We start from the raw sequence: 26,746 nt of genomic DNA, 5'->3' as shown, positions 1-26,746 counted from the left end.
TGGCCTTGGAACGTCTCCGAATCCCCCAGGAGGAAGTCACTAATGTTGCTCTGGAGAGGGAAGTCTGGAGTGCTCTGGTGGAGCTGTTGCCCCCGCAACCTGACTATGGATAAGCGGTTGAAGATGGATGGATGGATGGATGTTTCAAAACAAAAAGGACAGATACATCCTGCTACTTCTTGGGGAAAATAATGCAACCTTTCCATGACTGATTATATGTTTGTTTATTTTGATAGCAGGGGCATGACAGTGATGTATTATTTATGATGAGTATTATTTATGATGAGTTGAGATAAGATCTACTGCAGCTGATTGACTGGTATAGCAAGGGGAATAAACCAAGAGAATGTGGGTGCACCAGTGTTTCGATGTAGTTTCGATGTGCCAAGGTGTGTGTGTGTGTGTGTGTGTGGGGGGGGGGGTGGTATGTTGTGTCTGCAGCTGATTGACTTGTACACAAAGGCCTCAAGACAAGACTGCAAATACTTTAGCGATAAGAAGTGGCTGTGGGCGTGTTTCTGTCAGCTAGTTTCTTTGTCCCTCTCTCTCAAAAGAAGGGAGGACCCTTCCCTCTCCACCCACACCACTTTCCTTCACTACAGAATAGCCGCCCTGTCAAACCTTTCAATTGTAAGTGTATTAGATACAACTTTTATGTTACCCTGGTGGAGAATTTGATGGGGAGAATTTAGACTAATCTCTAGGTCGTCCTCAGACGAGGCCTCCATCGTCGTTTCCAGTCATCCCGGTTCTCCATACATCTGGCCAGTTCGTTGGACTTTGCACTCCTGCATAGCTCTTGAGTACATCCACGTATGTTAGGGTGGGACGTCCTCGTGATCGATGCCTGTGTGTTGGTTCCCAGAGCACCAGTTTGCTGGCTGGCAGTTCTTGATGCCTTTGGCAGTGTCCTGCTAGTCTCATTCTCCTGGCTGCTATTTTCTGGCTCACCCTTGGTAATCCCTCATACAGAGTCTTGTTAGTAACATGTACAGTCTTGCTGATGTTAAGTATAAGTTAACTAAACATCCCAAAATATGGTCATCTCAGGAGGTTATTCTCTCATATTGCTACATAACCTATTTCCCTCATGGGACACACATCCACACTCTTGCAAGCGTGTGCGCAAGTTAGAGACCTGCGGATGGCGGATTTAGCTGCAGTTGCCGCGGATAACCGCAGTTTAGGGTGGATTTGGGTCATTAAAATATATTATAAATTAATATTGGATTGGAACAGCGGGTGAAATAATGTGGGAAATAAATTAATGGCATCTATCTATATGCTTATTATAGCTTTTAAATGTCGCAATCCACGGGTGGTTGCGTATTTATAAATTGGAATAATGAATTACCTGCCAAGTTCTCCAGAGGTTGGTCAGGCCTGACCAGAGTCCTGTAGGGAGCACTGTTGCCTAGCTCCACCCAGTTACTGTGGCTGTAGAAGTCCTAAAGATAGATACATGGCACAAATATCAGTCATCTTTGTGTGGACTGGGTTTTAAACATCTACATCTATTCATCTCTATGACTATTTGCCTCACCTGCAGGGTGTGACATACTAGTCCCAGGGTCAGTCTCCCTGCGAGGAAGTTCTCCCGTTTCACGCTGGCTTTAATAGCTGACACACCTATAGGACCACATACCGGTAATTTGAGAAACGTTGTTGGAATTGTTCACCTTCACCACAGACACCAGACACGCCTACGCCCAAGAAGAGAAGGCAGTGTCAGCTTGACAGATGTGGAAACAAGACGCTATCCAGCTGCCAGAAATGTGGCAAACGGGCATGTGGCACATGCACGGGAACATTTACGATGACATGTGTCAAGTGTCTCTAAGTATAGCAACAGAAACTAATGCGTAGGATTTGTGTTTTCCCTGATTTTATTTCGCTTTATATTTGCTTTCTTTCATGCTTTCTGATATTGTGAACGATAAGAAAAAATAAACATGGTTGAATTAACACAAAGTATTCATTATTTACCGCATGGTGGTGTGTGGTGCATGACACCAATTCTCAACTTCTCAATATTTGCCTATACTTTGCCTATAACTTATAACCTAAAAACATACAACATTGGTTGACAACAGCATGGTTGAATTAACACAAAGTATTCATTATTTATACTGATTGACTATACAGTTGAGCAATATTCAAAACACGTTGTTTGTGAGAGGGGGAAAAAGCCTCAGTAATCAGACTTTAATTCAGGCTTGCATATAGAATGCTGGCTTTCATTTGGTATATAGATCGGTTGTGTAGGCCCTCTCTACGAAACGGTATCAAGTGAAAAGGAAATGTCGGGAAACAGCGCAACAGCAGTTGAGAGAGGGAGAGAGAGAGGGAAAAAAAGAAATAGCTAAATGTCGGTCGAGTCTAACCGAGCATTCAATAACATTAACATCCCACCCTCATCATGGATAATAATCATTGTATTCATATTCCTATTATCTTATCAAAATAATAAACAAATTCCAAGTTAATTAACCAGCCAAACGTATATGATTTAATTCGGGCAGCTTGCAGATTAACCATTTTCAGAAAAGTGCGTGCATTTAGGCAACAATGTCGTCTCCAGCTGAAGAGGTGTGAACGAGTGGTGCGGGGGAGAAAGGGGGAGAGCGGTCTATTGGGCCGGAATAGTCAGACTGAGTAGTAGTGAAATTTTTTCAGACTTCCTAGTGTTAAGTGTCTGTCTCTAGAACCTGAATGGCAAATATTCTCCACACACCCTCATATACTTGGCTTTGGATACATTGATAAAATGGCTTCAAAGTTCACATTTGAGCATTATTCATCGGATGTCATGAGTGCTTTATCAATCATTCGCAGTGAAACCTTAGAAAATGGCAAATCGGTTTGTTGTTTTGTTGTTATCTTATGCCTTTTCATGTCAGCCAACTACATTTGTGGGCTTCAGCCAAGTGTTCCAGCATGTTATAGCAAAAATTGACACTTTGTGGACTTAAAGCATGGCCATAAAGACCACCAGCCAATGTCTGGACTATTAATCCTCAGGTATGGCCATCAGTTGAGTTCGGGATTTCTTTTGTTTAACTGATAGAGTAGAGTCCTTGTAGTAATTACTACGTAGTTAAATGCACTTATCATTAAAATCTTGAAATATGTGTTTGATGTGCTGGTATTGATTACTAATGGCCATTCTACAAGCTCACAACACGTAGATATAATATTTTCACTATTATTAATAAAATAAAATAAAATCTGGAAAATCTTTGAATTTGGGCAACAAAATCTCAAATGTAATACAGCAATGCAGAAGTTGAGTAATATTTTAACAGGAGTGATAAATAGAATTCTATAATGTGCTTCTATTTGAATCATTTTTATGATTAAATGTGTTATCTTGTCATTACTGTAAAGATAGCCAATTATCTTATTTGAGTTTCCAATAGTGTAGCTACAGTTGTGTGCCATCGATATTGACACATTTATTTTGGAGAGGTTTGCGTGGTCTGCGCATTTCACAATGTATATATTATGTCCACTAGGGGGAGTAGAGAGCTATATAAAAGTATGAGACTAGTGAAATGTATATCATGCCAATAAAGCCCTTTGAATTGAATGGAATTTAATTGAAAGAGAAAGAGAGAGAGCGATAAAAATGACTTTGGTGGTTGGGGTTTTTATTAATTTGTTGTATAAATCAAACATCATATAATGCACGTGATTTTCTGTTAATGTTGACACTAATATTAGGCCTACGTCACGTCACGTCATTAACAACTACTAATGATATATTCTACAAGTTGTAGAAACATGTAAGATAACACTAATAGTTGTTAATGACGTGACGTGAAAAATACATTTATTCCACCAGCGTTCTACAACACAACACATCTGAGACCACATGCGTTTGTTACCAATAGTATAACCTTAAGTATGTGTCAGCATGACCTTAAACCGAAACTGTGTTTATCAACTTGAGATGAGATCATATTATTGCAACATTGTGCTGCCAGTTACAGAAAGATACGCTCAGAACACAGGTCTCTTTTCTCTATAATGATGTACCAAGCTCTCTCTCCCTCCCTTGAGTGGAGTGACTTACTGACTGTATATGTAAACTGTTGCTTTTCTGTCTATTCTTCAGAATTCTAATGAATAAACTTCGTATCTCTCCCCTCATAATGTATCTTTACTCTTCAAGATCTAACTCAGAGATTCAGAGATAAAATTCAAAGGTTAATTTCCCTAGTATTCTATACGTTGTCCATCACTGCTGATTGAGTTGCTACAGGAAATCTGTACCTTCTTTGATGATGTCCCTTCCTGCCGGGAAGGACTCGTCGTCAAAGTGGTGCTGCGTGCTCAGTGCTAGCAACACGTCTACGGCGGCGTTGCTGAGGTAGATGTTAGCGATGGCGGTCTGGAACATGACGGTGGAGAGGAGTGAGCCACCGACGGTGCTCCCATCAGAGGAACATGCCTGCTGCACGCTAAACGCTGTCAGGCTGTCATCAATCTACAGACAAGAGACAAAGCAATGAGAAAATGCTGTAGTATTTGTATGCATGAGGGTCTTTTTTTATAATCAACTAAATTGGTTGTAAATGACCCACACAAAAATAGCACAATCTCCAAGCTCACAACACATCACAGAGCGTTGTGAGCATGTAGTTCTGCTATTTTAGCTTTTTCTTTATTAATCGTTCATTAACATAATGGTTTGTGATATTGATTTGAAGTCATATCTTCAGCCATATATGGAGAGTATGCGCGTGACATCATCATCATCCCTGGAAGTTAAGCAAGAATAACTGAGAAAAATTACATTCTGGCCTTGCCCATACATCCAACAGAAAGGTCATATGTGATTGCATTAAACAACGTTAACCTCACTTTGCCACTCACTTTATGTATGCGCTGCGCATACCCTCTATTCAGGCATACAGTATAGCTAATAGTCAATGTATCTCACCGTCAGGCTGAAGTCTCTGCCCTCATCGGCTGCGAGGGTTTGACAGACTTCTGCTGTCTTTCTGAGGATGGCTCTCTGTGTGATGTCACGATGAGTGGTGGTGGCATTGTCATCAAATACAAACAGGGGTTGGAAGCTGTGGATGAAGCTCGGCAGGCAAAGCAACAGTGCCACCAGGAGGACAGAAGACCGTCTGGTAGCCATGTCGAAGAATGAGGAGGGTGCTGTGTTGAAATGGAGCAATGAAAAATGTGATTACTAATTCTCCTCATGGTTAAATAAAATAAATAAATAACATTCCGTATTTCTTCCTCCTCCCCTCTCTCTCCCCCCCCCCCCCTCTCTCTGCTCTCTCTCTTATGCTGCGTTCACACAGGCAGATACAAAGACATAGTTTAAGTTTACCATTCATTTTCAATGAAAGCCAGCGAAGTGAAGCTAAAAAGCAAATCTGACATCTCTCTCTCTCTCTCTCTCTCTCTCTCTCTTCTCGATGATCAAGTTATGGTCTGTGATCAAACACAACAGAAACTCTTGCCCAACAATGGAGATTTAATTTTGGGTTGAAATTCTATAGCCAGTCCACTGGTTATGGGTGTCTACTGTCTAATATGCCGATTTGCACTGACATTAGGGCATGTCCAATCCATATAGCCTACAGGCATATCTGCGCAGACAAACATCTTTACCTTTACTGTATAGTAAAGGTAAAGCATGCACGCACCCACGCACACGCACACGCACCACACACACACACACACACACACACACACACACACACACACACACACACACACACACACACACACACACACACACACACACACACACACACACACACACACACAGTCTACACATTATGTGCTTGCTGTGTTTAAACTAAAGTCCTTTATAACTTTGCGCCTCTCTCTGTTGGCATTCTCTCTGGTGTTTTGCGTGTACTATACTGAGTCCACTCCAGCGGACACATTCTCTCTGGTGTTTTGAGTGTACTATACTGAGTAGCCTACTATACTGAGTACTATACTGAGTGTACTATACTGAGTAGCCTACTATACTGAGTACTATACTGAGTGTACTATACTGAGTAGCCTACTATACTGAGTATTATACTGAGTGTACTAGACTGAGTAGCCTACTATACTGAGTACTATACTGAGTAGTCTACTATACTGAGTACTATACTGAGTGTACTATACTGAGTAGCCTACTATACTGAGTACTATACTGAGTGTACTAGACTGAGTAGCCTACTATACTGAGTACTATACTGAGTAGTCTACTATACTGAGTACTATACTGAGTGTACTATACTGAGTAGCCTACTATACTGAGTACTATACTGAGTGTACTAGACTGAGTAGCCTACTATACTGAGTACTATACTGAGTGTACTAGACTGAGTCCACTCCAGCGGACACATGCAGATCAATTAAAGGGTAAGACCACTTTTTTAGAGAGTTACTAACTCCAAATTTGGACAAGAAATAAAAAATAATTGCTCCAGTGATTAGAAATTGATAATTCAATATGGTCCTCATTTTAATTGACTTACATTGTACAGCTCTCAAAGTCACTCTTTTAGTACAGAAACAAACACAAAGTTGATTCAGACAATAGAGCATCACCAAAACTCATGTGGTTTAATTTTTTATAAGAATGTTAACGTCCTGTTGATTTGTCCATCTTTAGTAGGAAGAAAACCCGGACTGGATCCGTGGATCCGTATCCAGATCTTCAAATAGTAAAATCAAGTTAACATTTTTATAAAAAATAAATAAAACATCCAGTCGCAGTGTGCCGCGGGTTCGACTCCCGGACCCGACACGGCCTTTACTGCATGTCATCCCCCCATCTCTCTCCCGTTTCCTGTCAGCCTACTGTCTGTCCCTTCAAAAATCAATAAAAGGCGTAACCCGCAAAAAAATATCTTAAAAAAAAAAAAAAAAAAAAAAAACGTGAGTTTTGGTGATGCTCTACATTGTCTGAATCAACTTAGTTTGTGTTTGTTTATGTACTAAAAGAGTGACTTTGAGAGCTGTTTCAGCATGTAAGTCAATGAGGACCATATTTTGAATTATCAATTTCTAATCACTGTAGCAATTATTTTTGCATTTGTCCACATTTGGAGTTACATCATGGCACAAGGTAACTACACAACCCAAACCTCTGCAGAAGTGGTCTTACCCTTTAACCCTAGCTAGCTGGCACAATGGCACTGCTCCCATAAGGAGTACTCCCCTTCTCCACCCACAGTAGTCAGGATAGGAACCCCTTTTGGGGTTCTTGTTGCTATACAGTATAATATACTAATTGTAGTAATATTATTAGAAGCATAACATTTTTGAAAACATTTAATTAATATTTGAACATTTTCTGAAAACGTAGTTCAGTATTTAGGATGCGTTTTTAGACAGCCTCAGTCCTAAATGAGTTAATAGAGTGAAGTTGGAGACAGAAAAGGTAATAAGGGTAATAATAAGGTAATAAGGGACCAGGACCATCCACACCCACTATAACTTCACCACTGTCGTCGTTAATTTTGGTGTAGAGTCTGCCATACTTGCCTTTGAACATTTTTATAGCATCTAGTTATGCCGGTACTGTAGATCTGACTCAACTCCTACGCATAAATTGAGGAATAACATATGCGTGCATGACCCCATAATGCGGAGAGGGAGAGAGATACTTTTTCATGTGCGCAAATTGCAGAGCAATAACCCGGCTAGTTTGGGATACCAAAAGCTGAACACAGTTCCGTCCTCAGAAATGTCCTCTAATGAAGACTACTTCCACTGCCCAATTTGTCTGGCTCTTCTGTTTTTTTTGTTTTGTTTGTTTTGCACAGGTGGATTCACAGGTGGGTGGATGCCACCGAAGCATAATATAACATTCACAGAGGGTCATAATCCTGTCAAGTTTAACAAATTAATGAGAGACACTTAAGTGACAACACCTGTTGCTTCTCTCAACAGAAAGTGAAAGAGAGAGAGAGAGAGAGAGAGAGAGAGAGAGAGAGAGTGGTGTGAAAGTTTATGATGGATTAAAAAGAGGCACCAGCACAGCAGAATAAGTACTACAACTAATCGAGAGAAGACTAGATGAGAGTAGGTTGATATACGTAGCAAGCCACTGCAACTCTATTGTTTGGGGAAATTAGAGGCACCAATTTCCTTCAGTAGGAAATTGGTGCCTCTAATTTCCCCAAACAATAGAGTTTTTAAGACTTGAATAGATCACTTAGAGGCTCTCAAACCACTTTCTTTACCCTAAACTGCCAAGTACGGAAAGTTACACACCATATGATTCAATTATTGTAAAATAATAAAAACGTATGTTGTACAACCCTGACAATCACCTTGACAACTAGACTGTAAAAGTTATTTAACACTCTTGTCTTACCTTATACTTTCCTAGTAATCCAGTTCCTGAGAGAATGAGTAATTTCTATGAACCAATGTGTACTTTTCAATGTCAAATCTCTTACACTGAGTTATGTCACATGTGAGACAAAGAGAGAATGAGTATACAGGTGGTCATGTGCCCTTTTATACGTGATTGGTTACACCTTGCTTGGATGATAAGAGGACACTTCACCACTTAGGCATGGTGATGAAAAAGAATTCCGATCTCTTTGTGTGTGTGTGTGTGTGTGTGTGTGTGTGTGTGTGTGTGTGTGTGTGTGTGTGTGTGTGTTCAGGTGTGTGCCTGTGTGGGAAAGTTTGAATTCTTCACGTGAATCTGCTTTGTTCAGTTTTTTTAGTGCACTGTGGGCACTTTGCATTACACAAGGCCAGAGACTTTTTTATTTATTTTTACAAATGGATTATTAAATGTTCTCATACTAAGCTCAACTTTTCAAAACTGATCACACTGTTGTCTGTACCATCATACAGCTCAGGGGCGTCAATAGCTGAGTGGTTAGGCGCATACCAAATGGAATCTGATGTCTGACAGCGAGTACTTCAGTTTGATTCCTGGCCCCCAGTGGACCATGGCTGCATGTCACTCCCTGACTCTCACAGTGGATCAAAGTTACATGACTATACTTAAATACTTACTTCCGTGACACGATCTGAGGTTTACGACACACGTGTAATTGCTTAATCCTGATCTATAATTGTTCACGACACAAGCAATGGTTTCCATACTTTCACTGTGAATTGTTTACAAATGTCAGCCAATACCCTGGGCCTGGCTAGCTCCGTTTGGAACCTCAATATCTATAGATGAGGTTCAGTGGCAGGATATCCCTGCAAAGGTCTAAATGGGGTCGAGCCGTGCACAAACAGTGGCGAAAACCCTTTTCGCAGTATCGTTTCCAAAAAGTAAAGCTGTCAGAACCGAGATACCGTTGATAAACACAGGAACGTAACATTTTAAGTCAGGGGTACTACGGCATAGTTGCCAGGTGGCCGTTGTCACAGTAGTAGCATGAACAGGTTGTGGCTGCATGATGAGGACATTGTTCTTCTTGATACGCTGAGCTTTGACAACGCACCACCTCTCATACAATTCCTGGACAGAGAGAAACTCATCTCCCATGATGCGTTGGGCATGCGTTCTCACCACCAACTGCATATGTTTCCCCGTTATCGGGTGGTGCAGTGACACACATACATATGCATACAGTACGTGAAAACTCACATCACAGTCACACCCCCGAGTCTCTGTCCTCAGGTATCACATAGTCATCATGATTGACACGTCCGGTTGTCTCTCCCAGGTCTCTCCCACGCCTATCCTTCACATGACAATTCAGCCATGAAGAAACACTCGTGAGAAATCATGAGCCAGTGCTGGGGGTGGCAGTGGCTCAGGAGTTAGATCGGCTGCTTGGGAATCAGTTAAATGGATGTGACACTGAATTCAACCGTTCAGACACTGAACCGTTAACTGCTCCCAGTGAACACTGAGCAGGTGGGTGCTTCCATGGCTTCCTCTGCTGTGTGAATGTGTGAATGCAATGTAGTTTGTAAACTACTTTGGATAAGGAGCTATCTATTTATAAATGTGCCAGGTCTCTGTTGTGTATATACGTCTGTACATCAGTAATCCACATAAATCGAAAACAGTTCGCCTTACAGACTTCAAATTTGACACATGCGTTCCACACCACCAATGCAGTGCCCGGTGTCGAGTCGGTTGGATACATGGTTGTCCGGAACCACCACAAAAGGCTCTGGTCAGGCTCTGCCAGTGGGTCTAATGAGCCTCACCTGCAAATTCCATGACGTCACATTGCGATTAGGCAACACACTTCATTTGGGCGTGCCTGACACAGAACTCCATATTTTAAGGGAATTAAGGGACTCTGAGAGACAGATACAGAAATCTCCATATATCGGCATAAAAGGGAAGCATACAGATGGGTGAAATACTCTGCATAAAAGGGACACAGACAGTCACAGATGGGTGGAACGGGTACTCTGACACGGGTACAATTGAGATTGGGTTCAGGCAACTTTTGGCAGATAATGTACAGTAGTAAGGACATAAAAACATTCTAAACATTTTTATATTTGTTATTGATGAAACAAAGGGCAGATGTTGACTTCTGAAAATATGTGGCTTCCAAATAATAATCATAACTGGTGCGAGATGACCTATGTATAACCTTGCATGGTCACCTGTGGTACAGGCAGGTGTCGCAGGGGTTGCACAATGCATGTTTAGTCAGAAAGAAAGAGACAGTGAAAGAAAGGATTAGCAAGAGAGGCTACAGTTCAGGTTCAGTTCACCTTATGCTGCGTTCACACGGTCAGATACAAAAGTACGGTCTACCATTCATTTTCAATGGAAGCCGGCGACGATTTTTGTTTGTCAATGTCACCTTGAACTATTAAATCATGGGCTGTACTGAACCAATGTATTAACTGATGAACCTGTCTGTATTGTAAAATAGTGGTAACATGACAAAGTCAGATTTAAAAAATAAAGTTATGATAACATTGCTGTTAAAGTTGCCATATTCAAGTGAACAATTAATTAAAAACATACCAAACGCCCGGGGTTATTTAATCCATTAAATCTGAGCGCCCAGCGATTTATAGCAGCGGAGCACATTTAGCGACGGACCAGTTGCTTGGTGTAGCCAAAACACTCCAGAGGTGATCGACAACAACGGGAGGTATGATTCATTCTAACGCGACTATCGACGGGACCGCGATGGGCCGTCTAACACATAATCTTTGCTTAGAATTGGACGGATCAAGAGTTATTCACGTTTTAAGATTTTCGGTCTCATCGGCTAAAATGGGGGGGGGGGGGGTTTGATGACGTCCCACTGGGAAATAACATCGAATGACGCTCCCAGCCTGTGAAGCGATGCGATCGGTTTTGATATCAATAAATCTCCGTCCTTTTATCAATCTCCGTTCTGAGCACTGGGCGTTACTAATTAATTGAACGGAGAACTCCGTCCTTGCCGCTCGGGATGTTTAGGTCAGGCCTTTTCCATGGGAGCTAATAGTTCAAGGCAAATTGAACTCCACCAACATAATACAATGAGTCAGTGTTTGTCATCTTTAGTTAACTGCTTTAGTTTTGTTCTGCCAACACATTTGTAGGTTCCAAACAAAGGACCTCAGTAGTAACCACTGCCAGAAACAATTTGGACAATAGCCAATGAAAATTATGAAATCAAATATAGGCTACTAATCATTCATCACTGGCGCATAGCCTCTCCAAACACAGTAATTCACAGCTTAGCTATTTAGTATTTAGTGACCTTAAAACTGTTGTTAATTATTTTGATCAGTGCCTGTCACATTTTAAGTCCTACGAAAACATCCCTGTCTATCTCCCTGTAGAAGTCATCTTTTGTGTGGCAACATGAGCTCAGTGTGTTCATATATTTACCATCTGAGTGATGCTAAAATATTCCACCATCCAGTTCCACCGCATATTTTGAATACACAAAACCCACTCTCAAGTTGTGCACAGAGTAAAGACGAACTTGTGTATAGTGTTCAAGGAGAAAGAATTGCATTGTTTATGTGAGGGAGATACGTAGGCCTACTTGGCTGACATATTTACCTTTATCTTTACACTAACCACAGTGCTAATATGGTTTGTTGACTTTTGAGCAGTGACGCCTTCACAAAGGTATTTTGGAGTAGCGACACAATTAATTATAAGCTCTCGCTGTGTGTGACAGTGTGTGTGTGTGTGTGTGTGTGTGTGTGTGTGCTTGCGTGCATGCATGTTTGTGTTTTAGGCCTACATTTATTGAAAAACACGATCGGGCATTAGGCAAAAATGATTTATGTTTTAAGATTAATTTAACACATTTACACATAATTTATGTTCAACAAATGTTCAAGAGCAACATGTGAGAAAATATTGCTTATTCAATGGAGAACAAAATACTTGCCATAAAAAGCCTGGCAATCAGCAATCAAACACAAATGTTTGGTCGAACCATGTGACTCCCATTGGAATTGCATTGTGGCAGCCATTAATTGCGAATGCACTGAGCACTAATTATGAGACCCTGCAGATCATGTCTGTGTGAGTGTGTGTGTGTGTGTGTGTGTGTGTCTGTGTGTCTGTCGGTCCCGCTGTGACACCACCCGCCCGCCACCAGAGGGCGCAGCTGTAGCACACACACACACACACACACACACACACACACACACACACACACACACAGACAACGCAGGCACACTTTGGCGTCACAAAGATGCCAAAAGCCGCGAGCGACAGGCGTCTCTTCCTGGTTTTTAGACATCTGGTGGATGGAAAATGAAGCTTGCGCAAGGCTTCCATTTGCCGCGGGGGCAAGCGTTTCCCGTGGAAGGAGATTTAGGACGTTTTAACTCATGTCATCATGTCAATGTCGACACACAAATAATACAGACTATGAAAAACCACGCCATCAAATGGAATAGTGGTTTAAAGAACTCAACTTTATTTATTCCTACAAAATCACGACCATACATTCACAATGAATGAGTCGGCTGCTGACCGGAAGCAGAGTGGCGGCCCAAGCTGAACGCGGAAGAGTCGGATGCATACTGTATAACCTATATTCATTTTTCCAATAGAGATTTACAAAAATATTTATATAAATTATTCTAAGCCTAGAATCAAGCCATACAGGATCGTAATAATCATGACCATAAATGATTCTGTGAAAAAAATTGGCTACTTGAATATTTAATTATTTGATATAGGCCTACTACATTTAATAAACACCATTTGTTTGGCGTATTTCTTTTTTTTCCTTCTTCACAGAATCAAAGGTTTTATGGTCATGAGTCATCAGGATCCTGGATGGCTTGATTAGGCTTAAAATAATTTATATAAATATTTTTGTAAATATCTATGGGAAAAACGAATGGCCAATTTTTTCAGTGGGTCCAGCACCGCTGTGAGGCAGAAACCTTGTAGGTGTATATATTTATGATATATAAATAAATTCCCTTGCAATAATAATAAAAATAATGCAATGAAAATGCAATTTTCATTTTTTCTTCACCTAATTACCAGAGTGGATATGCTGTTGTTTATCAACTACTGTAGCATTTGGTGATCACAATCAACAGGAGGAATATGAGGTTGAAACAAGTGTAACAATATATGTTATATCGTGAACAAGGAGCTCCTTATTTGAGAAGTCTTAGGGCTCCATTTTCGTCACGCTAAACCCCTTATCCCTAAACTTCTTTGCCTTTTCTTTTACTATTTTGAAAAACATTTTTGAATAGTTCAAATAGCCAATCTACATTGACACGTTGTGAGCTTGTAGACTGGCCATTTTAACTATTCAAGCTGTTTACCTTTTGTGGTTCCATTTCTCTCCCCTGACCTCACACAGGAGATTACAGGTTGTAATATAAATATATCCTCAGCAGAGGGCGCTCTTCAAGGAAGACTGGAGGACTGAGGTCAACAAAGTGTTCATCACATTTTCACATTTTGCAAATCAAATGAAACATTTCAAGCATTAATTGCCAGTAGGCCTATGATGTAATCGCATAAACATCCCAGTGAGCAGAAAATCGAAGTGGAGGACCTACAGTCTTTATATCCTATGCATTTAGTCATATAGTGCATGTTCATTGGAGGGAGGGTCGCCTACCATTGTATCATGTTGAGTTTTTATTTTGATCAGACAGTATATAACTGCTATTAATATGAATTAACTGCATGCTTATTTGAAAGTGTCATATGGAATTGGCAGGCTGGGGAAGGGGTACAAAAACACAAGGAAACAAATAAGTTAAATAACCAAACTAACCTCATTGATTGAATACTTTATTAACACTGTGCAAATAGTACAGTGGTGTGATTATACAATAGTAGTAGGTCAGTAGGTCAGTTCACATCTTTCACATTATTTTGAAACCATATGAAAAGGTCTATCACTGGTAAACATGTGTCAAATTGGAGAATTCCCATTTCACAATCACCTTTTGAGTGTTTGCTCAGTAACTCTCCAGCTCATTGGTAAGGGACACAATGCATAGATAACTTATATTAATACTATCACAATATAGCTTTGACGTTTTTAACAAAAACACGTTTTGTATAAACAAAACATATCACTTACAGCCAATTATTTTCACCCCTTTTTTCTCCTAATTTACGGTAGTTATTATGCCAATTAATGCTACCCAAACATTTCTGTCTTGCCACTGTTTTGTGCAACACTGCCAGTGAGGAGCCCTCACTATGTCCCTCAGAAGGATGTAAGTGCTTCGGTCCTACTCCTCCTGTCCAACAGCCCCTGCTGACAGGCAACGCCCCAGCCTGTAGGAGTCTGCCACCTCCCTCAAACACAACCTTATTGTGTTTGTATCGATAGACACTCGGCCAATCCAGATGCACCACAGTGGATTTAAACCCTGAGACAGGCACTTTACTCCTGTGCAATCCAAGCGCCCTAGCCAGTACAAAGTTAAGTTTGAAGACTAAAGTTGGCCAATACAACTTAACCACAAATTCACAGTTCCACGCCGATGGAACTGTAATAGACATCCATGTCTGAACTGTTGTTGGCTGTATTTTTCTTGTGAACTTTCAACATTTTCACAAAGACAATGATTAGCAAGAAACTTGTGACAATGACACCGATGATGACAACAGTGACTAGAATCATTTTGGATACATTATATGGTACAGATATTTGATGCAATGTATCCCTATCTCTATCATAAACACAATCCATGTTACTTCTAAGTGCATAGAGCACTTTGCACTGCTGGTTATTTGTCTTAATGCTGGTGACTTTGAAGGCCTCGTAGGGAGGAATCAGCACTTGCCCCGTGTGATTTAAGGTGGAATAATATGTTATGTCAGCACTAAAGCATGTGTAGATGTCAAAACAGGAAGTGCTCCTTGACAAGTCCATGCTCCGCTCTGCAAAGTTTAATATGAAGGTGCCAAAGTGTACGTCCTTGTTGGAGACATTCTGACTCCAAATCGCCTGTGTTCTGAGGTGCGTGTAACCGCAGGACACTTGATCATGTCTCAGGATCTGAATGGCCTTGCTCAGGTAAAAATAAAGGGAGTGGTGGTTAAATATTTCCTTGTGAACATTTATGTCTGCTGTGCTTGTGGCCATTTTGATATCTTGGCCTATGTGAGGATTTGTGGCGTTGGTGTACAAGTATATGGACGTAGAATGTTCTCTCTCCATGTGACTGTGTACGGGTTTCTTTGCTTTTCGTCCTGCAATACTCCATGCTTGACTCAAATTTGTACCAGCTTCCCACCCCTGCGTGACGGGTATTTTGACAACTTCAGAGTCGCAACCATCATGCATGCTGTCACCAGTACTGCTGAAGATGCCCTGCAGCAAGATATACATTGAGTGAAAATAAAAATGAAAAGATTAAATGATGTCAAGAAAGAGGAAAGTTCTAAATAATCTATTTTCCCTTTCATTTTTTGTGATCTTATAAACATATTAAAAAGTACCTTTTCAGGACAGAAGATCAGAAATATGACGATGAATAATCCTGATCCCACCGAGAGAAGAAGTGAGGTGATCGTACAGATATGGACGTTTTTTAATTGACATGCTTGCCTCTCCAAGCAGGGCATAGCACATCTGGAAAGGGTGAACAGGGTCCATGACAAACGTAAGAATGAACATTTAAGTAAAATATCAAAATGTTTATGACACTTGTGACTTTTTAATATCACATGAAATATATCACATAAAATACACACCGAACACTAATATAATGATAATAATAAAATAGGATCTCATTATTAGATCACATTATTTGATGACAACACATATCGGCACATATCAGTTCATGTTTAGCCTATACTTGTAGGCCTACAGCATATAACTCAAAGTTTTTAACCAGGATTTATCATACATACAATTCAACTTACAATGTTATCGGCATCATTGTGACTGCTATAACCGCTGTATTCCATGTGAAGAAAGTCCTCTACTGCTCAACTATACAACAGGAACATTTTGCGGAAAACGGAAAATCATTTTTTGCCAATTTCTTCTTCTGTTTGTTTCTCTATTACTGCGTGCTCCAGTTGACTAGATGGATGTATCTGTTGTTTGTTTTACTGGTGTGGTTTGCTGTCAAACAGGATGTACTGGTGTAACCACACATGTGCAGTGCCTTCTCCTGCATGCAAAGTGAAATGACACCATGACAGCTAGAGATAGTGAGGCTTTATTGCAGCATGTTTTACTTCCCCCACCTCTAGCCTTTACTGTCAACACACCACTCAAATGGATATGTGTTAATGTTTTGTCCAAAACGCACGCATGCACGTTATTCTTTTTTTTTCAGAGAGCTTGCCTTTGGTCTGAAGTCTGAATTCATTCTTATCAAACAATATAGATTTTCTTAATGATACGTGCAAGAAAAGTTCTGCACTATACTGTAGCTGCTGTTCAGCGATCTCACAGCTTTAGTGTTAGTCAAAGGCACAGCACAGTGCTCTTGCTCATACTGTGTTGCCGTACCAGTATATCCTGTTGCCCAAATCCTGGCTGGACTTGGGACACACTTTGTCACTTGGGTAGAATGCTGTGCTTTCAACAGTTCATAGTTTAGAATCTCTAATACCACCATCCTAATGATTGCATTTGGCTGTCAAAAGGTAAGCCTAAAAACGTAAAGATCACATTCATTATGTTTGTGTTAATGGGAAAATTCGAGGGTATTTTGATTCATGTAAACAGCCTACGTATGTGTGTTTTTATAGTTCATGTCCATTAATAGTGGCTAAACATGTGTGTGTGCATGCACCTGTCCATGTGTATGTGTGTGTGTGTGTGTGTGTGTGGTTCATGTGGGGAATAGAAAAACATTTATTTTGACATCCTCACAAGTCTAAATACAAACTGTGTGTGTGTGTGTGTGTGTGTGTGTGTGTGTGTGTGTGTGTGTGTGTGTGTGTGTGTGTGTGTGTGTGTGTGTGTGTGTGTGTGTGTGTGTGTGTGTGTGTGTGCGTGCGTGTGCGTGCATGTGTGCGTGTGTGTGTGTTTCATGTACAATTAGTTCACAACAGAAAATTCCAATGACTCATTGCAAATATTCCAGGAATGAAGAAATGAAAAAAGAAACGACCAAGTTTAAGATACTAAGAACCTGTGATAGTGGTTTGTTTCATTCCCATTCAGACATGGAGCTGCACAAGAGACAAATGTACGAAGAGCAAGTCAATGGCAAACTGGGCAACGCTTGCGACTGTTGCCTTGCTGGTTACGACACTGGTATTATATCATGACCCATTTCTGATACTCTGGTGGCATGAGAAACCTGTTGAGGTGAGCTATGTTACACGTCCACACACATGCATTGCACTAAACATGTACACGTGTGCTGAAAGTTCAATAGCCCTTAACAGACAGTCAGACATTATGTGGCGGACAGCAGGCGAAACAACCTTATGAAAAAAATGTAGTTTTCAGGAAATGGAAAAAGGAACTTGTTATTATTTGTCACAAGCTCTTAATACATGTAACCGCATTCAGCCTGGGGTCCCTCTATTGGGCATGTAATTATAAAATAAACTATAAAATAAACTGTGTTAATATTTATTAAATGAAAAACATAAAAATATTAAATATGGAGAATTATTGATACAATGTTTTTGATGAAATAATAATGTTGAAATAATAAACTGCATAATACATTACTTTTTCCACTTCACTGTGGTATTTTCTGTTCTGTTTCTAATTGCAGCAGAATGATTCTTTGCCTCTGGATATGGCCACTGACTCCATCGATGACATGTACAATGGATGCCGATCAGAGGTGGCAGCTAAGATTCATGAGCTTGGCGTATTCGAGTGGCACGTCAATAAGAACTTCAGTAACGCTTGGGCTCTAGCTGAACAAAAAGCAAATAAACCTGCCCACAAGGATTTGGAAGATGACCACGCCACGGCGATATACATGCACACTGACGATGAACTCCAAGATCTCCAGGATGACTTCAACGAAGCCGTGAAAACAAAGAGGCACAAGTATGGGACGTATGGATTTAAGTACCACTATCTCTACTTCTACCTCTCTGATGCAATCCTAGTACTCAGGGCAAATCGAACACCGTGCATTACCAGCTATCACAGGAGTAACGCTTCCTTTAATCAGAATGTTCTGGACAAAAACATGCGCTTTGGTAGCTTCATCTTGACTTCTTCAAGCACGGAATTGCTGGATTCTTTCGGTAGTGTTTCTTGCTTTGAGATCTATACTTGTTTCGGAGCTGACATAACACATTACTCAGCCATAGACCGAGAGGGGCAGGTGCTCATTCCTCCTTACGAGGTTTTCAATGTCGCTGCTATTCGTCACTCAGGCGACCAGTGGTGTAGAGTGGTCTACACACTCCGGAGTACCAAAATGCCAAGGAGCACGTTAAATTGTAAATTTGGTGCAAGTACCTTGAAAAATATCTCCAGGAGCCAGGATGGGGCCAGTCTGGTGATCACATTGACAGGCTTGGTGCTGCTGGCTTTAAGCTCTGCAGTGCTCATAAGACGGAGGCAGAAGATATTTGTGGCTGTGGTGCTGGGAGCACTGCTGCTGCTGATGATTATTGTAGTCCTTTGGTCAATGAACTCATAAGCTGCTCCATAGTATCAGGATTTCACTGGAGATGGCACTGTGTGTTAGTCGATCCATTAAAATAATACAGATGGCAGTGAAACATTTCACAGGTCATTTTAGCTACTGTATAGCTCCTCGCAGATATTCTGGTTGGTCAATGATCCTGTGCTGAAGCATTAGCAAGGGGTTCTCTTCATGATGACGTCATTGGGACAGGTGACAGGGGCAAGTCCAGTCTGTCTTTGCAAGGGTGACCTCAGGTGTTTACTGAAAAGCAGCCGCCTCACCTCAGTGGCACTCCAGTATAAACTTTTCAAATGTCCCTCTGACCCTACAGGAATTGGGAATTGGCTTACTTAATAATGAAAGGAATTCTGTACTGGACATATATGGAGCGTGTCTTGAGTGTACAGGATTTGATGAGGTCAGATCAACATATGGAATGTCAGAACAGGTCAGCTCCATATATGGAGACATATAAGGGTGGCAGTGGGGGCAGTGTCTTGAGTCTACTGGGTTTGATGAGGGCCCAGGTAGGGCCAGGTAGATAGGTAGCCTTAATTTTCGGGCCTGTTGAGAACTGGACGCAGCTGCACTAATAACTTGTTCGTTCAGTTTGAATGGACAGGTATCAGTGAAAAGGGAGACATCGAAGAGGACATAAAATAATTCATCTTTTTAAATCTGGGGACCCTGGCTATTTTACAAACTATCGCCCAATATCAATGTTGCCCTGTTTTTAAAGGTCTTAGGAAAGCTATATTTCTTCACATCTAGAAAATCAGAAAATCCTTTATGAACACCAGTACGGTTTACATGGCTTTACTGCAACTTGTTGATCATATTTATAAAGCCAGAGATAAGAATGAGTTTGCCTTGGGTATAATCTGCATGGACTTATCAAAGTCCTTTGATACAGTCAATTATGATATACTTCTAAAGAAACGTACTATGGGTCTCAAGGACACATTTTTAAATGGCTTCAGAGGTATGTATTTGATCACGAACAATATGTTTCAGTAAATGGTATAGTATCAGGCAGGGCAACTGTATTGTCTGGAGTCCCTCAGGGGTCGATTTTGGGTCCTTTGTTATTTCATATCTATATTAAAGTAGCTATAACATGCATTTTATTTTATCATATTGTCTATGTCCCTCAAACGTATTTCTAATGGTTTGAGCCTCAATCACCTCTCTGATATATCCAGGCCAGGGCATTTCTTTTCTGCCCACAATGTCCCGAGGTGGTGGGGGAACTGATATGCAATTATTTTATCTTTTTTTTGTTTTTATTCAAAAGTTTTCTTCTTTTTTTTTACACCAAATAATTATTTGAGTCATTATAATACTGATGTTAAATAAACCCAGGCTTGTTTCCATTCCATGACAGTTCAGACAATCAACAATGACGGACATTGTAAACAAAGTGGAAATTAAAATTTGGAACTGAAAGTAGGGTGAAACTGATTAAATCACGCATATGACCAAATCAGTTGAGCTGTTCCTGAGAGCAATTTCCATAAATGATAAGAAAGCCTGATTGTTCATTATTTGTGGGGATAGAAAAAAGAAAAAATATATAATAATAATAAGTGTCATTTGATGTTATATGTCCTTTAATGATTTACCTTCTGTTTGCTCCAGGTTGTTTCCAATACTTTTTGCTGATGACACCAGCTTAATTATAACACACGCTGACTTTCATTCCCTCATAGCTGAGGCCAATGAAGGTTTGGAGGGGGGGGATTGAATGTTATTCCATTGAAAGATTAGAGGGAATTATTGAGATGTAATATTGTGTAAATACGTTTCATGACTGTAGGGTTGAATTACGCCCATTCAAATTTGTATTTGTGGAAACAAACAGATGTACAACATTGTTCTTTTTCAAGAAACTAGCCGTAGCTACTTTACTTATAAAAGTTATAAGTTAATACCCACTACAGTAATAAAAACACACTTCATTGGTGCTTTTTGAAACAAAGGTATACTTTTTCAGAGCCCTGAGAATGGCGAGGCTGCACAATAGCCGAAGGCATGGGGAGAAAGATGTTTTGAAAAATGTTTTGCACTCCGTCAGTGTGTGTATGCGTGCGTCCATCCGTCTGCCGATCGATGCCAAATTTTGCAAACACACTCCCTGGATGCCAACGATGTACCTCTGCCCCAAATCTTCCAGATTCTTTTTTTATATTACTCCTCCAGAATAGATTCTGTCCAAAGATCCTACAAATCGTTACACAGTATCTCTATAGTCATGTGTTAAGACGGATCTGTCCGATATTTCATATTCCTTCCTCATTGGCTAACATTGGCTTTCAAAGTTTGCAGGATTGGCCCGTTTTGAACAAAAAGCCTCAAATCATGAATGCAGCGGGCAAATTACATGAAATCTTTCACAGACGTTCCTACTAGGCTGAGGAATATATTCCACCCTTTTCACATTGGTTATAGCGCCACCAACAGGTGGATTTTTGAAAAACACAACTCCTGTCAAGATGTTACCGTCGAACAGTGTTGGAAAGTAACTAAACTACTAAAGTATAGTAATATTACCTTTTCCAGTAACTAGTAATATAAATTACTTTCACATTTTGAGTAATAATATTACTAATGTGTTACTATTTTCCAAAAGTAACTCATTATCTTCACGAGCCTTGGTGGCACTGTGGGCTTGAGTGTTTATTTATAATGGTACATGGTAGAGTCTGGGTTGGGATCGAGTTCCTTTGCAGGCTGATAATCCGGTCTAGATCTAGACTAGTGCCGATACAGAAACGATGTGCACTTGTCTGTACATTATCCAAAATATGCAATTACTGGGGACGAGAAAGAAAAAGTAAAGTAGGCTTAAAGTAATAAGTAAATAGTTACTTTTGGTAAGTAATAAATATATGTAAAGTATTAATTTTACCTTTTTAAAGTATCTAGTAATCGTTTTTGAGAAACATTTCCAACACTGCCATCAGATACTGTATGGTGACCATGCGTAGGACACAGTCAGTTTTCACAAGCTTCTTTGGTGCCCCATATTGCCTGAGTACAGGTATGTATGTCTAGCATCCTTCCAATCCCATGTGGATGGAGTCAAACGCTTTGTATAACTGTCATGTAAAAGGGAGTCCACATATGAGTACAAGTTCAAACATATGTGCAGTAGAGCGGTGTCCCTTTTATGCCCATATATGAAGTTATTTGTCAGGCATGCCCAAATATGGGGTATATGCAGATGTCAGAACACCATTGTGATGTCAGAACAGGCCAGCTCCATATATGGAGATGTCCAGAGCCTGGGCGGGGGGCCTGTCCAAGTGTCCAGAGCCCGGGCAGAGGCTTTTGTGCTGTTTCTGGACAAGCGGTGGTCCGACGGTCTTGACACCGGGCACCATCTGTGGTAGTTTGGAACACGTGTTGCAAATTTGAAGGCGGTGGGGCGAACGGTTCTCGAGTTACTGTATATGGATTACAGACGTACGTACACACGTACACACAGAGATGCGGTGCATTTATATTAGGGTAAGGCACTAACTAAAAAAAAATAACTAATGAAATGAATAAATCAGTGTGAGTTGTGGGATTGTTCTTGTTGCCTTGTTAAGACCGGAAATGCTACACTGAAAATGCATAAACTCATGCTCTCACTAACATGCACTCCCAACACACATACAGTAGACTGAGATAGAAACTCTAGGAAAAACAAATTCCTATACTTTCCGATTTTAAATTATTTTGGATAATATAGGATCATCATCAAGCATGAAAAGTTGACAACAGTAGAGGCATAAGCGATGAAGTTAGTTTGCAATAACAGATGATCAGCACCATGGAGAGCACCAAGGAGTCAAAAACACCACTTTACATATCAATATGATCAGAAAAGGCAGTTCATGATCCAAAAGTACAGTACAATCTGCTCACTCATGTCAAAGATAATGGCTTATCCATGATGACTACTGTAAATACTCCACCAGCAAATTAAATCAATCAATCAACACAACACATACAATTGAATTCCTGTATTTGTTTTCCTATATTCCAGTTGTAGGATTCATAGGGTGCCTGGTCTGATTCACAATAAATCATAAAAAGTGGGGCAAACAGGAGTTGGAGGTGGAGACCCCCTTCTGGCTGAAGGCCCATTGGCCCATATCTATGCAGCCCTGATGCTGATCTGTGGTGTGAACTTGTTAAAAGTGCTAACAAGGACAAATGTAAAGTTAAGATGAAAAAGGAAGAATTATTACTATTGTTACTTCTAACTGGTCTGAGCAGTATTACTGTGTGTTTCAGGTCTCATCACAGCATCCACAACATTGCTCACAATTACCTGGCCTTATACAGTATTCCTATTCTTTTTCTGTTATTTACTTAATTTACTAAAATCTTACTCCTTACTCCTTACTTCCTTACTGCAGCTTCAAGGAAGTCATGCTGATATCATGATTTCTCCTACAGAGGCATAATTAGCTGTCGGAAACAGTTCCAGGATGGCGATCAAAACTCTGTGAAAAACCAATAAAGGATAATAAAGGACCACTGCTGTTCTGTCACAGTCAAGGAGCTATTCCTGGAGAGAGGCATGGTGTATGGATTGAAGAAAGACTTGGGCTCAACACAGATATCAGAGCTCAGAGTGACGGGCAAGTAAAAGCACACTACACACTACTATACTACTACTATACTATACACACTGTACCATACACATCCAGTAAAAGGCTACTCATCAACTCTAACCAACAATGAAGGAAAGGGTTGCCCTCTTGTGGCATTCCAGTAAAGTGCACTCACTGGTGGCAATCCTGAAATGTTCAGCATTGGTGAATGTCATATAGTTAAATCACAGAGAAATTATGTAATGGTAAAAGTTGTTTTACCATTACAACGCGTAATATGCAATAATATATTTTAATTTAATATTGTCATCATTTTTCGACCGCTGTCGATATCGTGGATTTCACAATAACACGCCAGACTTCCCGGTCCTTCATTGCCATCCCCAGTTCCTGCTTACTGACGCCTGTGTCCCTAGCGATGACATCACCCAGCTCTGTCGCAGTGGCCGGCAAACTGTGTTCTTCTGGATCGGACTAGTGAAGAAACACGGGGAAGGTTGCCGTTTATTAGATTAGTCGATGGGTGGCTCTTCCAAGACAGATTTTGTGCTCTCATTAGAAGGCGGGTGTAAGTGCCATCCAACCATTTCTCTAGTTTCTTTTAAAGTGTCTATGTCTCAGAGCCATAGAGTAGAATCGGCTCGACGGTCGTCCTAAATATTTAAACTTTTAAAATGGTAAATGGTGCATTTATATAGCGCCTTTATCCAAGGCGCTTTACATAGATTGTGCATTACATTCACCCATTCATACACCGATTACGGCAGAAGCCATGCAAGGTACCAACCAACACATCGAGAGCAATTTGGGGTTCAGTGTCTTGCCCAAGGACACTTCAACATGTAGACAGGAGGAGCTGGGATTCGAACCGCCGACCCATGGATCATTGGACGACCTGCTCTACCTCCTGAGCCACAGTCGCCCCTTTTAACATCTTACTAAGCTGGGATGACCAGATCTTATGCATGACATGTCATTGCAGGCTGACCAGGCCATACCCTTCAATATTGTACAATATTGTAGTATGGTATGTATGTGTGCGTGCGTGCGTGCGTGCATGTAAATTCTAAATTAATAGATTCATTAAATAATTGATCACAGCTTTTGAGTGCGAAATTAAATGTGTGTTGTTAACACTGGGGACTTCACTGTGAGGGTGTATATCAAAGTAACACGCCTAACAAAGGTGGCACCTTATCCTTTTTCCACAAAGTACAATGACTACATCTTCTAACTAGCACAACTGTTAACAATTAATCTACAAATGTGAACACTTACAATTATACCACCTGAGGCGTGATGGTGTCTGCAAACTCCCTGGCAAGTTTAGAATAGACAAACTGCATCTGTGGGCTGCACTCTATTCAAAGTGAAAGGTAAATATGACACAGCAGCGACGGCAGTAATTGTGATGAATTGAGAGGCAGAGAAACCAGGCAGCTCAGACCATTAGCATTGGCTTTGAGCAAGCGCATGCATTAGGTTATACTAAGCTAAATGGATTCTACTGAAGTGCTGAAACTGTTTTATCATTGCTTGAATGCAAATTTCCAAATGATTACTAGGTGAAGTTATACAGATTGTGATGATCTGTTTAGATTCACAAGACCCCTGGGTCACGGGTCACATTCCCACCTAATACTTCGGTAGACTCAATGCGAATGGACGGAGAAATTGGGATTCTTGCATATTTCATTTGCTGCGGTTTGCCTTCACACTGTCATCCGCAGCAATTGGAAACGCAGCAGGGGGGACCTTTATCAATGTGTTCCATTCATAAACTAGCCTACACAGTGAAATCTATGGTGATAAAATTATACTCATAACGTGCATGTGTGCCGTCTGGGACTGGACCCCCCCTCTCTCTCTCTATCTCGCTCTCTCACTATACGCACGCAGCCACGCACTGTTCTTTTGGGCATGGAGGCACAGCGCTGAGCGCACTGATATATCAGACAGCAGCGCAAAATGTTTACAAGTTTATCAAGATGAAAGTCCCTACTCTCCAGTCCCCACACAGTGACAGCACTCCATGTTTACGGCACGCACAGACAGACAGACAGACAGACAGACAGACAGACAGACAGACAGACAGACAGACAGACAGACAGACAGACAGACAGACAGACAGACAGACAGACAGACAGACAGAATATTCTGTAGGCTATAATACACTGCAGTGTTTTTATGTGTTTTCTTAAGCAATTGATTAATCTACTCGTCCTCATTTCGATCAGGGCTCCATACTCCTCATTCGACCACGTCTATCCACGGTAACGGGACATCTTTCCGCTGCATAAAATATGCCTTATCCGTCTCCAACTGTGTTCAGCTCCTCACCCGCCACATTGTTTGCTTCATTTCCTTTATTTACTGCGGATTAAATGCCATAGGCATGGTTCCAAATAAATATGTCCCATGTAGGCCTCAGGCTGCTGCACCATTCAAAGACGTCACTAGCCGAATGCACGGAAATAAAAGTCTGGGTACCAAGGCTAAGACTTCACAGACATGGCAGGATCAAAACACAGGGCAAAAGGTTACCTTGTATATTTAGATTACATTATCCATTCCTGATGCAGTTTCAGAAATATATTGTAACAGAAGGGATATAAGAGATATTAGAGCAAGGGATGTGAATGAGCAATCCTCTCATCTTCCTTCAAGAACCCACTGTCACCTGGTCCCCTGGCCTGGACCAGGCCCTCCATGTGTCTCTGGCCAGCTCATTCCTGCTGCTCACAACCAATTCAAAACACTGGCGGTGACCTAGAAGGTGACCAAGTAAGGGCATGACACCCTCTTACCTTCAGGATATGATCCAGCCCTACACTCCCTCCACACATTTCCATCAGCTCCCAGACACAACTGCAAGATGACTCCAGTCCTGACCCTGCTCCCTCCTGGCCCCTTCCCATCTTCTGCCGCTATCTGAAAACTCATCTCTTCAAACTCTACATAACCCTGTACCACCAATTTGTTTGCATCAGTACTTGTTACCGATACTAGTGATGGTGTTACTTGACTCACATATACAGTGTATTATATTTACATACTGTAGAGCTTGTTCACAGAAGATGCTATCATTGAAATTTGGTGTCTTTCTTATTTATTGAGCATGAATGTTCTTTTTCATCAGCACT

The 26,746-nt window shown here is 40.8% G+C and overlaps 2 protein-coding genes and 1 long non-coding RNA gene across 4 annotated transcripts in view; 1 reads left to right on the top strand and 2 right to left on the bottom strand.

Annotated features, from left to right (window-relative positions):
• The window catches only part of LOC310858862 (von Willebrand factor A domain-containing protein 7-like), a 43,699-nt gene that overhangs the window by 15,000 nt on the left and 1,953 nt on the right, over positions 1-26,746 (bottom strand). Inside the window, exons 1-5 of one of the 2 annotated variants that reach the window (XM_083765156.1) lie at positions 8,348-8,460; positions 4,946-5,169; positions 4,276-4,489; positions 1,544-1,629; positions 1,355-1,448 (exon numbers count right to left, since the gene is read on the bottom strand). In XM_083765156.1, the coding sequence (XP_083621282.1) occupies positions 1,355-1,448; positions 1,544-1,629; positions 4,276-4,489; positions 4,946-5,149 (598 nt within the window). In that variant the 5' untranslated portion in view covers positions 5,150-5,169; positions 8,348-8,460. Of the gene's footprint in view, positions 1-1,354; positions 1,449-1,543; positions 1,630-4,275; positions 4,490-4,945; positions 5,170-8,347; positions 8,461-26,746 lie in introns of those variants that run through there. The other variant, XM_083765155.1, reaches the window with a different exon arrangement.
• On the bottom strand, positions 15,158-16,477 carry LOC310859147. The gene is made up of 3 exons (XR_014569277.1): positions 16,298-16,477; positions 15,872-16,004; positions 15,158-15,743 (listed from the first exon to the last, which is right to left on the bottom strand). It is a non-coding gene; the product is annotated as an uncharacterized lncRNA (long non-coding RNA).
• On the top strand, positions 17,558-19,008 carry LOC310859170 (GPI-linked NAD(P)(+)--arginine ADP-ribosyltransferase 1-like; the record flags this gene model as incomplete). The annotated part of the gene is made up of 2 exons (XM_083765569.1): positions 17,558-17,593; positions 18,121-19,008. 2 exons carry the CDS (start codon positions 17,558-17,560, stop codon positions 19,006-19,008), a joined length of 924 nt encoding a protein of 307 aa, XP_083621695.1.

This window comes from Protomyctophum parallelum (assembly GCF_964188405.1).
Source record: "Protomyctophum parallelum genome assembly, chromosome: 5".
NCBI classification, from domain to species: Eukaryota; Metazoa; Chordata; class Actinopteri; order Myctophiformes; family Myctophidae; genus Protomyctophum; species Protomyctophum parallelum.
This window is presented reverse-complemented; position numbering and strand designations above follow the sequence as displayed.